General features: G+C 41.9%; 1 protein-coding gene and 1 long non-coding RNA gene across 2 annotated transcripts; one reads left to right on the forward strand and one right to left on the reverse strand.

The window, feature by feature from the left end:
• Nucleotides 7,861–10,886, reverse strand: LOC8074465 (myb-related protein 1). The gene is made up of 7 exons (XM_002463362.2): nt 10,652–10,886; nt 10,348–10,549; nt 10,153–10,229; nt 9,997–10,054; nt 9,816–9,903; nt 9,665–9,734; nt 7,861–8,805 (listed from the first exon to the last, which is right to left on the reverse strand). The coding sequence occupies exons 2-7, from the start codon at nt 10,547–10,549 to the stop codon at nt 8,242–8,244; spliced, it is 1,059 nt and encodes a 352-aa protein (XP_002463407.1). The 5' UTR covers nt 10,652–10,886; the 3' UTR covers nt 7,861–8,241.
• Nucleotides 11,083–13,593, forward strand: LOC110432320. The gene is made up of 2 exons (XR_002449746.1): nt 11,083–11,507; nt 11,614–13,593. It is a non-coding gene; the product is annotated as an uncharacterized LOC110432320 (long non-coding RNA).

Here is a 13,634-nt window from a genome sequence, read left to right on the forward strand (position 1 = left end):
GTCTACAGTAGTGAATATGAATACCAACGGGTGCGATCCAAATGTTTCCTTTCTTTTTGGGTTAAAATGTGGTGATCCAAAATGTCGAGTTTTTTTTTTCAAATTTCTTGCGAATAGTAGTGCAGATGCAAAATGCTCATAAACATGAACACATATACACTCGACTTCTAAGCATCTTCTTGAGATTATAACAAAACTATCGCAAACACATTGATACCGATGGACCTGATGCTTAGTTTGTCCCTATAATTATTGATAATAAAAAAATAAACTTGTCTCGCAAGTAGTATGGATCTAAAGACGTGTTAAATTAACATAGGGGCGTATCATATGCTAGTGTTATCTTCCTATTTGTTCTAACTATTTCCACTAGAAATTGTGTACGTTATAACATGATAAATGTCTATTGCATTCTTGATGATTTAAAATTCATGCTACTCTTTAACTAGGCGCGTTGCCGCGAGTATGAAGAAAGATTATAACTAAGTTAAAATGTGCATTACATAATTTGGACAGACAGTAGATGACTTGCTGATGTGGATATTACAGTTGCATGAGCTAGTAGATTTTAATTGTGTGTAATAGTAGATTGTCTAGTTAGATAGCTTGTATGTTGAGAAAAATAGGTAGTGGGTGTGATACTGGATTGCATAGTTAAATAGCTTGCATATTGAGAGAAATAAATAGCTGGATTTTGCTTTACAAGGGTATAAGATTTTATCCTTTTGCCGTAAAACTCAACTTTCCACTAGAATTACCAAGAGTTTATTTTTTGATAGGAGAATTACCAAGAGTTGATGATACCTGGCACTTGACATAGAAGAAATTGGTCCAGAGTCGTTCATGAAAGGATGCATTACCATCCCAAAAAAAAAAAAAGTTCTGTGCCGTTGTACACACTGCAAATTAAGGAGTACAGAGCTGTGGTTATGGAACAGGCAAGGGGTGTTTTTAACAAAAGAGGCGCCAGTGGTTTACTTTACCGGGCTCGGCCGGTTCCCCGCGACCGGCCCGGCCGGTCGGGTCCTAGTCAGCGCGCGGAGCGCAATCCTGGGCCACGAAATTCACGCGGCGCGGGGCCCACGCGCGCCAAATCACCCGGTGGTTCAGGCGGGCCCAGGTGCACGAACGCCGGGTGCACGTAGCACACCCCAGCTAGAGAGATTTTCCCTTTCGATAAATAAAGCCGTGCGCATCCACGAGAAAAGCGCGTGTCGATGTCAGGTGGGCCCGATGTTCTTGTGGCCCACATGTCGGTGAGGAGGAGGTGCATTGATGCCCCTGTGGAGGTGGACAGGTTTGGGCTAGAAAAGTAATGGAGGCCGGCAAAAGGAGCTTTCCGCTTTTATTAGTGCTTTTGGTTATGGACCTACACATGGGCCACTCTTGCCCTCATCCTCTCTCCCTCTCTCTTTAGAATTTAGTATTTCTTTATTATTCTTTCTCGCGGATCATATCTTTTCGGAATTAGTTACGCGTTTCATCTAACCTTAGGTACTAAGAAAAACAAATAAAAACAAAGACCTATTAGAAAGTCATGCAAATGCTCACAATGTTACTGTTTCTTTTTGTCCAATAGCACAATAAAAAGATGATGTTATTGATTATGTACATACGGCGGAGTACGTACTACATAAGTTTTTAAATTGAAGCCATCATAATCGGCCCTGCGTCATTGAACGCACCGCCCACCGGAGAATCATCGGCCCAAAATGCAATGATCTTACTAACCGAAGCATGTTTAGTTTGAACACCGAGTGTTTTCAATCTTAGACAATATAATAGACATCAACTTCGGGTATATTCTGTTGTCCTTCTTGGTAGCACTGCAACTGCATATATCTACCTCCATCGTCCATCCAGAAACAATACAATTCTAGTATAGTACGTTTTAGTACCTTATAAGTCTGACCAATTATAGACAAAAAAGTATTAATATGTATGATACCAAATAAATATCATTAGATTAATTATGAAATGATCATTATTTTGGATCTATACTTAATCAAATATGAATCACTTTTCGTGGCATAGATGGTTGCATTTTTTGTTTGGGGGTGGGGGGGGATGAGGTAGGTTAGGTAGTGTTTTGTGTCTCAAACTCTCAGTCGGCGCCACTGCAAATAATTTGAGTCGAATAGGTCCTTAGACTATAGGAGAAAAATGCAGGATCTTGTGGCTGATTTATTTGGCAGTACATATTTGCTCCTCAAAGTCACTATGGGCGTATTTGGTATGGTGCATGCAGGCAGAGAAACAACACCAAGACGGGTGTAAGGGTTCAAGAATGTTGCGGCAAAATGTTCGTAAACCTTGGACATTATGGTCCTGATGAATGGACGGCAATAAGCTCCAAGCTCTGGCTGAAAAGGCAGCACATTTCCAGCTTGGTGATCCTGAGACTGGGAGCCCCAACTACAACTAATAACCCAACCCATGTAGTGTAGGAGTAGGGAGCAGGCGACATGGCCACGCTTGTCTCAGATGTTCAAAGTAGACGCGGGCTTTCGTTCCTTAGTCTGCTCGATCGATGCATGCAAAATATATCATTTGAGAACTTTTTGGCACAACTCGCTGCGTGTAGGCATGATATCTATCCACAATCCACCCTGGCTGCCCTTGCAGCCACACAATAAAGATCTTTTGCTGTGCTGCCATTTGTCGACTACTCTCTACTATAATATAAAGATCATGCGCCACTTGCAAATGTACTGACCACAGACTCTCACATGGACCATGGTGTTGGTGCATGCAGATGGAGTACACAGTGGTCCATCTTGCACTTTTCGTTGTAGATAAGAAATTTTTTTCCGAGGCAATATAGTGCCCACCACTTTTTTATAAAGTAAATAAATATAGTTGCAGATTTTTTTTTTAGTTGAAGACAAAAGAAACTTGCATAGCAAGATGCAATTTAGATAGGTGCAGTATTTGTACTTTGTGTCTCATTACTTATTATTAGAGCTAGCTCAGCTGGGCCTTGTTTAGTTCATGAAAATTTTTGCAAAATGCTACTGTAGTATTTTCGTTTGTACTTGACAATTGTTGTACAACCATGAACTAACTAGGCTTAAAGATTCGTCTTGCAAATCACAGACGAACTGTGTAATTAGTTTTTTTTATCTATATTTAATGCTTTATGCATGTGCCGCAAGATTCGATGTGACGAAGAATGTTGGTTATTTTGCAAAATAGCTCAGGAAGTAAACACGGCCTACTTATGATGAAACCTATTTACGGAGGGTTGAAGTATTGGGCGTAGATGCTCGCTATTTTTCAGCGACAGATGACACAACGGGATGATTATAGTGATGATGTTATGAAAACAGAAAACCATGACGGATGACTTTGCAATCTCAAGACCTGACAATTAATTTAGCTATTCAGAGTGAAAATTTTCATAGGTGTTGCTTGCAAAAATGCCATCATTCCGTCACGCCTAGTATCAATTCAACAGAACAGTTATCGTGTAAGTGTCAGGGAAGAATGCCCAGAATGAGAAAGGTGAGAAAGAGACCAGTGGATGAAATGTGACCAAGTATGGAACAGTTAATTAATTACACTACGTAGAAAGGAGAAGAAAAGAAAATGGTGCTGTTGAAATATCATGCTTCGACCTCATGTTTGCACAAAAATATTATTATATTTACTGCATACAAAGTACTGCCCCATTTATTTTATTCCAGAAATACAGAGCAGCGTTGTCTGTCAAATAAGGCCTTGTTTAGTTTCGAAAAGTGAAAAGTTTTCGGTACTGTAGCACTTTCGTTTGTTTATGACAAATATTATTTAATCATGGACTCACTAGGATCAAAAGATTCGTCTCGTGATTTACAGCTAAACTGTTTAATTAGTTTTTGTTTTCGTCTATATTTAATGTTTCATGCATGTGCCATAAGATTCGATGTGATGGAAAATCTTAAAAACTTTTTGGTTTTCAGGGTGAACTAAACAAGGCCTAAGCAGTGACCAAATGAAAAAAGGGGGAAATACAGATGACCAGAAAGGGACTAGTGGGGGGAAGATGGCCATGGACAAATTAAAAAATACAGATGAACAGTGGCAGCGAGCTGGATATTTTCATCAGTTTTGGCCTTCCCTCGAAATCCAAAAACTTTTCAATATTCTTCGTCACATCGAATCTTGGAGCACATGCATAAAGCATTAGATATAGATGAAAATAAAAACTAATTACACAGTTTGTCTGTAAATCACGAGATGAATCTTTTAAATCCTAGTTAATCTATCCGAAATCTTTTCGGAACTAAACAAAGCCTTTGTTGGCCGAGGAATAGCGTACTAACTGGTGGGCCAACAGCTAGCTGGCCAAGGCAGCAACACGGATTTGGAAAACTGCAAGTTGCACCATGGATTCGTGTGCATCCGCTGCGAGCTTTGTCCATTCCTGAAACCGAGGGGAAGGATCTAGACCATTCCAAATAGAGCAAGGCCTTGTTTAGTTCCGAAAAGTGAAAACTTTTCGGAACTGTAGCACTTTTGTTTGTTTGTGACAAATATTATCCAATCATGCACTAACTAGGATCAAAAGATTCGTCTCATGATTTTCAGCTAAACTGTGTAATTAGTTTTTGTTTTCGTCTATATTTAATGTTTCATGCATGTGCCACAAGATTCGATGTGACAGAGAATCTTGAAAACTTTTTGGTTTTCAGGGTGAACTAAATAAGGCCCAAAAAAGTGTGGTCACATACAGTGTACTAGTTTCCGTATCTCGTTCGTAATAATGCAGAGGTCTTGTTTAGGCCTTGTTTAGTTCGCAAAATTTTTCAAGATTCCTCGTCACATCGAATCTTACGGCATATGCATAGAGCATTAAATATACATGAAAACAAAAACTATTTGCACAGTTCATCTGTAAACCGCGAGATAAATCTTTTGAGCCTAGTTACTCTATAATTGGACAATGTTTGTCAAATAAAAACGAAAGTGCTACAGTACCGTTTTTCACCAGTTTTTGCCAACTGAACAAGGCCTTAGTTCACCTCAAAATTCAAAAAGTTTTCAAGATTTCCTGTTACATCGAATAACATATGTATAAAGCATTAAATATAGACAAAAACAAAAACTAATCACACAGTTTGACTATAAATCACGAGACAAATCTTTTGACCCTAGTTAGTCTATAATTAAAAAATATTTACCACAAATAAACGAAAGTGCTACAATAGCGAAATCCAAAATTTTTTCACATCTAAACAAGACCAGAATTTCCATGTTTGCAAAAGTGGTCATGCATGGTTCATGCCTACGCGACTTTCTTGGGGTTTGTAGTACTACTAGTCTACTGCCTGCCTGAGATAAACTAAGGCATTGTTTAGTTTTCAAAATTTTTTGGTTCGAAGCATCGTAGTATTTTTATTTGTTTGTAGTAAATATTTTTTAATTATAGACTAACTAGGTTTAAAAGATTCATCTCGCGATTTACATGCAAATTATATAATTACTTTTTGTTTTTGACTATATTGAATGCTTCATGCATGTGTCGCAGTATTCGATTTGACGAGGATTTTTGAAAAGTTTTTGGTTTTGAGGTGAACTAAATAAGCCCTAATCCACTCTAGTGGGAGTAGTTAGATTTGAGCACAGCCAAGATGAATCCATCTCAGTACAAGATGGCTTATTTGACATCAGTAACTACTCACTCACTGTTTCACTCAGTGTACTTTTATGAGGATTTGTTAACTGGTTTACTCTTAACCAAAGAGGCTTACTCTGGATAATCATAATCATCTATCTGAAGTCTGAAATTAATTAAAAAAGGAAAAGAAAAGGAGAGAAGAAGTCTGAACTCTGAACAAGGTGACACTACTGTTCACTGCCCTTCCTCTTGCAAAATCATGTGTTACTGTTCTCTATACCTCAGCGACAAGTTTAGCCAGAGGGCACTGGCCAGACTTTTCGGATCAACTCTGAATAGAGTCATCGCTAACTGAGGCTGCTTTGTTTAGTTTACCCCGAAATCCAAAAAGTTTTTAAGATTTCCTGTCACATCGAATCTTGCGGCACATGCATAAAGCATTAAATATAGACGAAAACAAAAACTAATCACACAGTTTGACTGTAAATTGCGAGACGAATCTTTTGACTCTAGTTAGTCTATGATTGGACAATATTTACCACAAACAAACGAAAGTGCTACGGTAGCGAAATCCAAAATTTTTTCTCTAAACAAGGCCTGAATCCAAAACGGCGATTGCTCAAGCTTCATGGCTCCGTTCGCTGCAATAACTTGCAACCGCAGCGACTGCAGCTCAGTGCTACAGGACAACGCAAGCTGAGGAGCTGCAGCTGCGGCGACAACCCGTCAGGCCTCCTTTTCCTAAAACCGGCCGTTGATCAAAGGCCTCTTTAGCAAAAACCGGCCCGAGCTCAATGGCTTACATTTCAAAACTGTAATTGTACTAGACTTCTATGTGGCCATATTTATACTTTGTTTCAGGCTCTACTACAAGTAGACCTCAACTCTGTATCCATCTTAGCAGCTTCTTACTGTGGGTAATAAATCTTATTGCAATTGTCAAAAAAAAAAGATCAAAGGCCTCATTAAGTTCCCCGTGTGATTTTTTTATATCATAGTACTTTTGTTTGTATTTGGTAATTGTTATTAGGCTCAAAAGATTCGTCTCATAAATTATAAATAAACTATGCAATTAGTTTTTTATCTTTATTTAATGCTGCATACATATGCCGCAAGATTTAATGTTATGGGAAATTTTGAAAAAAAAATAGATTCTAGGTGTAAAATACAAGGCCGAAGAAAAATACAATTCTCATTTTCTTAGAAGTCAAACAGTTTTAAATTTGACCAAATCTACTATACTAATTAGTATAGCTAGATTAATCATAGAGTAAAATACACCGGCGGCCCTTTAACTTGTCGCCCTGTGCCACTTTGGTCCATGAACTTACAAACGCGAAAATGGCCCTTAAACTTGTCATCATGTGCCACTTTGGTCCATGAACTTGCAAACGTGAAAAAGTGCCCCCTAAACTTGTCGACGTGTGCCACTTTGGTCCATGAACATGCAAATACGAAAATAACACCGGCTGCATGGCACTGTTCTGCCACGTGACCGCCTCTGGTAGGCCATGCATGGCCCCGTTTATGGTGCTGACGTCAGCGATGATGTCAGCACTTCTTTTTTAATTTACGAAATTGATATATTTTTATTCGTAGCGTCAAATATATCAAATAATATATCAATTCGTTGCATTTATTAATTAAAAGAGATAATTTTAAACCAAGCAAAAATTATTCGTTTTCTAGGTTTCATATTTTTCCTAGGCAGAGTACACATGAAGAGGCTACACAAAACATTTCATGAATTTAGCATATCATTAATAAATAGTTATGAAATAAATAAATATTTGTTGACGCGTTGAAAGAGTCTTTACACGTTTATGGACCAAAGTGGCACAGGCCGACAAGTTCAGGGGCCATTGTTTTGCGTTTGCAAGTTCATGGACCAAAGTGGCACATGCGGACAAGTTCAGGGGTCACTTTTTCGGGTTTGCAAGTTCATGGACCAAAGTGGCACAGGCTGACAAGTTAAAGGGCCGCCAGTGTATTTTACTCTTAATCATAAAACATATTTTTATAGTAAATTTACTTAGAGTTATAATTATAGACTCATTCTAAACTTATAATTACATCTCTTGGGGATGGAGGTGTCCATGAGCAAAACTTGCCTAGTACGTATTAGCAAAATGTGGATGTTTTAGTAATTACCACATTCATGCTTCCACATCGGCAGCAGCGGTTTGCTCTGCCCCATCAGGTGAAGCCATATATGACAAGTAGAGTAAAGCTGAAGCAAAAATATTTGACAGCGAATATGAAAAAAAAAATGTACTACGTAGCATATATCATACACATAGATCTACAGAGTTAACTAATCAGACGGCAGAGGAGAACATCTGGGTTCTCTTTCTCGCATGCCCTCATATAAACTAAATTTCACCGCCAATAATCCATCATCATCATCATCATCAGTCACTTCTTAGTTATTTGCTGCACCATGGATCCATGGCGGATGCATGGACGACAACGCGCAGGCTGTCGGTGCTAGTACCCCAGATCTTACTGTTACTGCAAACGGCTGCAAGGCATGGAAGTGCACAGAACAGCACATCTGTGACCCCTGGCCATTTTCAGTACTGCAGCTAAGCTACGAGGAAGAAGACCTGTCTTTTCTGAAACTCCTTGCTGAACGACGATAATCAATTCCAGCTGGACCCGTTCAGGTCGATCCTTTGGCTGTCGCGTGGCTTTGGTGGATTGCTCCTGCCGTTGATGCTGAGGTCCAGCTCCTGCTGGCCATGCTCATCCGAGGACCCTCCTCCTCCTCCTCGTTCTCTCCTGCCGGGCTCGTCAAGAAACAGGAACTCCTCGCAGATGGCGCCGCATCTGTCGTTGTTGTAGCCTCTCCTGCTGGGAGTGGGAGGCGTCGCGGACGAGAGGCCGATGGACAGCAGGTCCTGGTCCCTCTCCCTCTCCCTCTGGCACTGGGATCCCTCGCACGCGGTCAGGCAGCTGTCCACCGACCCATCGCCGCCGAGGTGGCGCTGGTGCTGGTGCTGGTGCTGGTGCTGGTGATCCTGCTGGACATGGGCGCGCCTCGTCGCCGTGGCTCTCGAGATGAGCTCGGACAGCTGCTGCGTCGACGTCTCGCCGCCGTCGAGGTGGACGCCGCTATGCTTGGCCAGCGCCTCCTGCGCCTTCTCCAGCACGGACTGCAGGTACTTGCCCTGCGCTTCGATCCGCAGCTGCAGGTGTCTCTGAACCTGCGCGCGCCATCAATGGAAAATGAAAAATGTGAACAGGCCGAAAGTGGAGGTAATGGGCCGGAGCCCAGCTGAGCTGTGCAGATGCAGCACAAGGCAAAGTGGGCTCTGAATAAATCTTGCGTGCCTCTGGAATGGGCCCAATACCCCATTTGCCGGATGACGTACTCCTACTCACTAATTAAGATCCAACGGTGGCACGATGGCCGGAATGGCAGGCCACGGCCGATGGGTCCAACTCCGGCCGCCGGCGCCGTCTATCGCCGGTGGCCAGTTCGCAGCACGCGATCCGACCAGAGGGCTTCTCATGCCCTTGCACTTTCTTTTAGCACTTCCATTTCTTTTCTTGGACGCCCATGGGCTCTAGCCTCTACTGCTCTTAAGTAAGGTAACTATTTAGATTGGTTGTTAAGCCTCTAATATAGTTTTATAGTATACCTATTTACAGTCATAAATGTTGATACTTTTCTTTATGAATTCGGTCGAATTATGACAGTTTGTATTTGACTCAACCTATAAGGTAATTCAGTAATTCAGAAATATAGATAGATTGTTTTAAAGTAGTAACTGACATGGGAATGTTTTTACAGAGTGTTCTCCTTATGTTTTAAATGACCTATAAGATATAGCCTCTACTGCTCTAGGTAACTATTTACAGAGTGTTCTCCTTTTCTATTTTCCCCAGCAGTTTTAATTTTGCACGATCGGAAGCAACTGCCTGTTAATGAACTCGCTATAGTGTTCTTGACTTTATACAGGAGTGCTGCTGCATTGCTTATATATTCATATATGGAGACACCGAGTTAGACATAGGGTATATGCAATAGATTTTAATTAAATTACAGAGTTTATTGTATACCTCTAGCTGCTCATGAAGCCGTCTCTGAACTTCGATCTGCATCTGGAGGGCTTCGCTTATGTGCATTGACCTGATAAATTTCTGAATTAATGCCACCTTCTGGAAGTTGGAGAGGAATGTTTGTAATGAACAAATTTTACTCGTTTCTCACCTGTTTATCTGGGGCTCTAGGTTCAAGTGTGGTGGTGGTGATCCGCTCCCTTCGCATGGGTTGTCTGTTCCTGTCCTGCAGCTTAACGCTGCGAAACAAAGGCAAGTTTAGTATCTCACCCAACGGACGGTTGGGATATTAGTTACTTCAGCTTTAAGATAAGAAGCATGTAGTAGCCTACCATTCTTTGCGTTGACAGCATTAGCTTGGGCCTGGAGATTCTTGCTGAGTCTGTATTTCTATGACACAAACAGAAAAGCATCTAGCTCAGTTTTGTGATGGTGACGGCAAGCCATTTATCATGCCATACAGCAGTAGCAAAGAACTCAAGGTGTACCTGGAGATGGCTCTTAAGATGGTACAGGGTGAGTCCAGGGATCCCCATGAGCCTCATGATTGTTTTCGGCGTAGCTTCTGCAAGTGTTTCGCATGCATGCGGAGTTTAGAAGGTAATCTACCATCATTGTGTTTCAGGCTTTCTGTCATGTGCCATGTATTGATGCATGAGTGTTTTGATCGTATGTATACTCACTGTCTGGCCCTCCTAGCTGATGTACTGCCTCCACAAAACGTTCATGCAGCTCGGGTGTCCATTTCAACCGAGGCTTAGCATCGGTGGAGAGGACCAGCCCTGCATCTCCTCCTCCTTGCAGGAGGAACTGCTTCTCAGGAGGTAAGCCCGGCCTCGAGGACAGGTGCTGGTTATGGTTATGGAGCTGTTGCTGATGATACATCTGTCACCAAGAACTCCATGTCAGTACGTTTCTTACCCGGAATACATCCTAGGCGATGCCTTCCTTCAGTCAAGTAAACAAAAGAGTAGAAGCACATCTCACCTGTTCAGTTCCTGTTATGTACTGAAATGTCTGCTTGCAGGCTGCACATTCCTGACTGCTGGGATCCTTGGCAGCTTTACCGGTGTTCAGCCTCAGTGCCTCTATTTCTAGTAACCAAAGAGTTGTTGTGTGGTCTTCTGGGAGTGAGACAACCTTTGGCTTCTCAAACTAAACTACCTACCTCCTGTCCTGTCCTCTCCTCCCCTCTCCTCTCCTCTCCTCTTGCCGAGACCTTACGCAGAGTCCCTGTCTTATAAGGCAGAGGGAGAATGTCGAATCATCTGAAGAAGCACTCAACCCTGACTGCCCAATCTTTGCAGCAACTGAAAAGAGATATTATCCTTATTCCCCTGGGGTACCCGTGGACCCTATCGCCACCAGTCTTTTTCTTTGTCAATTCCAGCAACCCTCTTGTAGCTCTTGCATTGTGTTGTGATCATAAACACCTGTACCAGCTTTTGGTTGAAATTACTTGCCACATGAGAAGGGTGAAAGCGAAGCACAATCTTTTCTCCTCTTTTCTTTTTCTTTTCTTTTCTTTTGAAAAAATAGAGGGAATGGAGCACCTTATTCTCATGAGGACCTTTTGGGGGCTGTGGTCTGCATTCTGATGTCGTAGAACTTGCCAGCCTCCTCTCTCAGATTCCTCAATGATATCTTAGTTTGAGAACCAATTCCAGTCTCCACTGAGTTTCTGGCCTCCAGTTTGCTGAAATGAAAGGGCGGGCAACATTGGCGGTCGATCAGTTGTTGTCAGGAACTCAGGATCCATTGCGGTCCGTGATCACATGAGTTATATTGTTTCATCCTCTTACACTGTTGGGCTGTATGCATTGAGAAGCAAGGGAGGGACACAGTACGGCCCTAATAATAATAAGCTAAGAATATTTCCATTTAAAAAAAATAAGCTAAGAATATCGGTTATGTGGACAAAGCTTGAAACTTCCTTCTTTTGACTGCAGGCATCCGGAAGAAGAATTGCACAAAGCTTTGCATAGAGATAAAGCGGAGGTGGCCATTGTATAACTCTTTGATGCCTTCTTGCATTGGGACTGCACAAAGGCAACGAATGGAATAACAGAATAAGCATAGAATTCCCCTTTGTCTCCTTTGGTAAGTTTGGCACCTGTTTAGGTTAGCTACTAGGCAGCCAGGCCAAAGGGATGGTAAGGCAATGGTCATAGGCTGTATCCGTGTGAACTTTGAAGCCGATGCCGTAACTTCACTGTTGTACATAGGGCACACAAAAGCGAGCTTAAAATGGAGCCCTGGTTCTTGGATTGCCCTGCATCCTTCTTCTTTTGCTTTATGCTTGCACTTGTTTCTGACCATGATATGTCCTCCATGCTGTGATGCAGAGATGCTTCTTCTTACATGAGTAACTGCATGGGCTCTGGCTTTTGGCCTTTGCCTTCCAGATGGTCGTGTGTCCCACATAGCTATCTAGTTATGATGCATACGTCGTGAGCACGCATGATTGCATCAGCGTAATTTCTAGTCTCCTTGGCCAGGGCACGCATGTGAATGAAGAAGAAAAAGGAAAAGCAGGGTTAGTTGCAGCTGCAGCTGCAGCATCTCTAGGCTCTGCTGTTTCTGGGAGCAGAGTGACCGGTTTCTATCCTGATAAGAGTAAAAGGTGGCCTATTATTGTTTTGTTTTTGCTTCTTTGTTCTTTTGTTTTATTAGAGAATTTTTTTTGTCTTTTATTGGGCTCATTTTTAGGTTTCAAATTACAAGTTGTTTTTAGCTTCGTTATATGTCAAACTTCTCTCATTTTAACCAAGTTTATGGAAAAAAATCAACAGACAACTATGATATCAAATAAGATTTTTTTTTTGAAGCTCAGCAGGGGGGGAATTTTCCCCACCTGGTAAATAAGATCAATTAGATACACCATCAAACATATTTTGCATTTATTTGATACCGTAGATGCTAATTTTTTTTCTTCAAACTTGGGCAAAACTAAAACAGACTTGCAATCCGCGGCAGAGGGAGTAAGACAGCAGTGTGTGCTCACTTAATATATACACATACTGTTTGCTTCAGGTGTGAAGAAGTTACGGAGGCGACACGTGCACCAAGAACGATAATGTCATTGCGTACTGCGTTCAATTCAAGTACTGGAAAAGCTTGACAAGGAGCCCGAATAGATGTGTTCTCTTCGAATAAGTTGGTGAGGGAATAATCCTTGCGACTAATAACCAAGCGATATATATAGCCACCACCAGGGTACGGGCAGCACTTATATATATATATATCCTATATACTACGATAAGCAACGAGGCCGGCCCCTGATCCTGAGCGATCGATCCATATATATGGTATCTATACCATGACAGTACTTCACTGTTGAGGAATTGAAGCGAGGTCGAGGCATGTGTGCGCTGCATATGTTCCGTTTCCAAATAGCTGCTGAGGAGTAGTACATGATTCCCTGAGCATTGGCTCCGATGAGTTGCCCTGCCAGCAAAGATGACCGGCCGGCCGATGAACATAAGAAGAAACCGATGGAGACCACGTCGTATATATTCGCCGGGCATTAGTTGGGGTTCCTTCGCCTACAGTTTGATTGCAGATGCCTCCGTAGAGTGGAGTGGAATTAATCAGCTCATCGACCAAGGCCGTAACTTTTGCTGTTCTCCCTTTTCCCTTGTTCCATCCTTATATATTATTATAGATACATATTTGGCGAAAGATTGCGTGAATACATTCGGTCGTTACTTGTTTAAGCGTTTGGGTATCATATGCTCTTGTTTCTCTGGATCCCCTTTCCCCCATGTCTTTGCAAATTGCAGCAAGCTGCTGCTAGCTCTTGGTGTGGTGGCGGTTTCATCTTGCTGCGCGGGCCGGCTCGTGACAGGGAATATGGGAAAGAGGCCGGGAATTGTATTGACAAAGCTGGAGGAGGAATCACGTTCAAGCAAGGGACTTTACACGGCCTCTTTTCATTTCATGCAGCCAGCCATGGTCCGCCTGAGCTTAG

The sequence above is a fragment of the Sorghum bicolor genome, chromosome 2 (genome assembly GCF_000003195.3).
Source record: "Sorghum bicolor cultivar BTx623 chromosome 2, Sorghum_bicolor_NCBIv3, whole genome shotgun sequence".
Classification (NCBI taxonomy): domain Eukaryota; kingdom Viridiplantae; phylum Streptophyta; class Magnoliopsida; order Poales; family Poaceae; genus Sorghum; species Sorghum bicolor.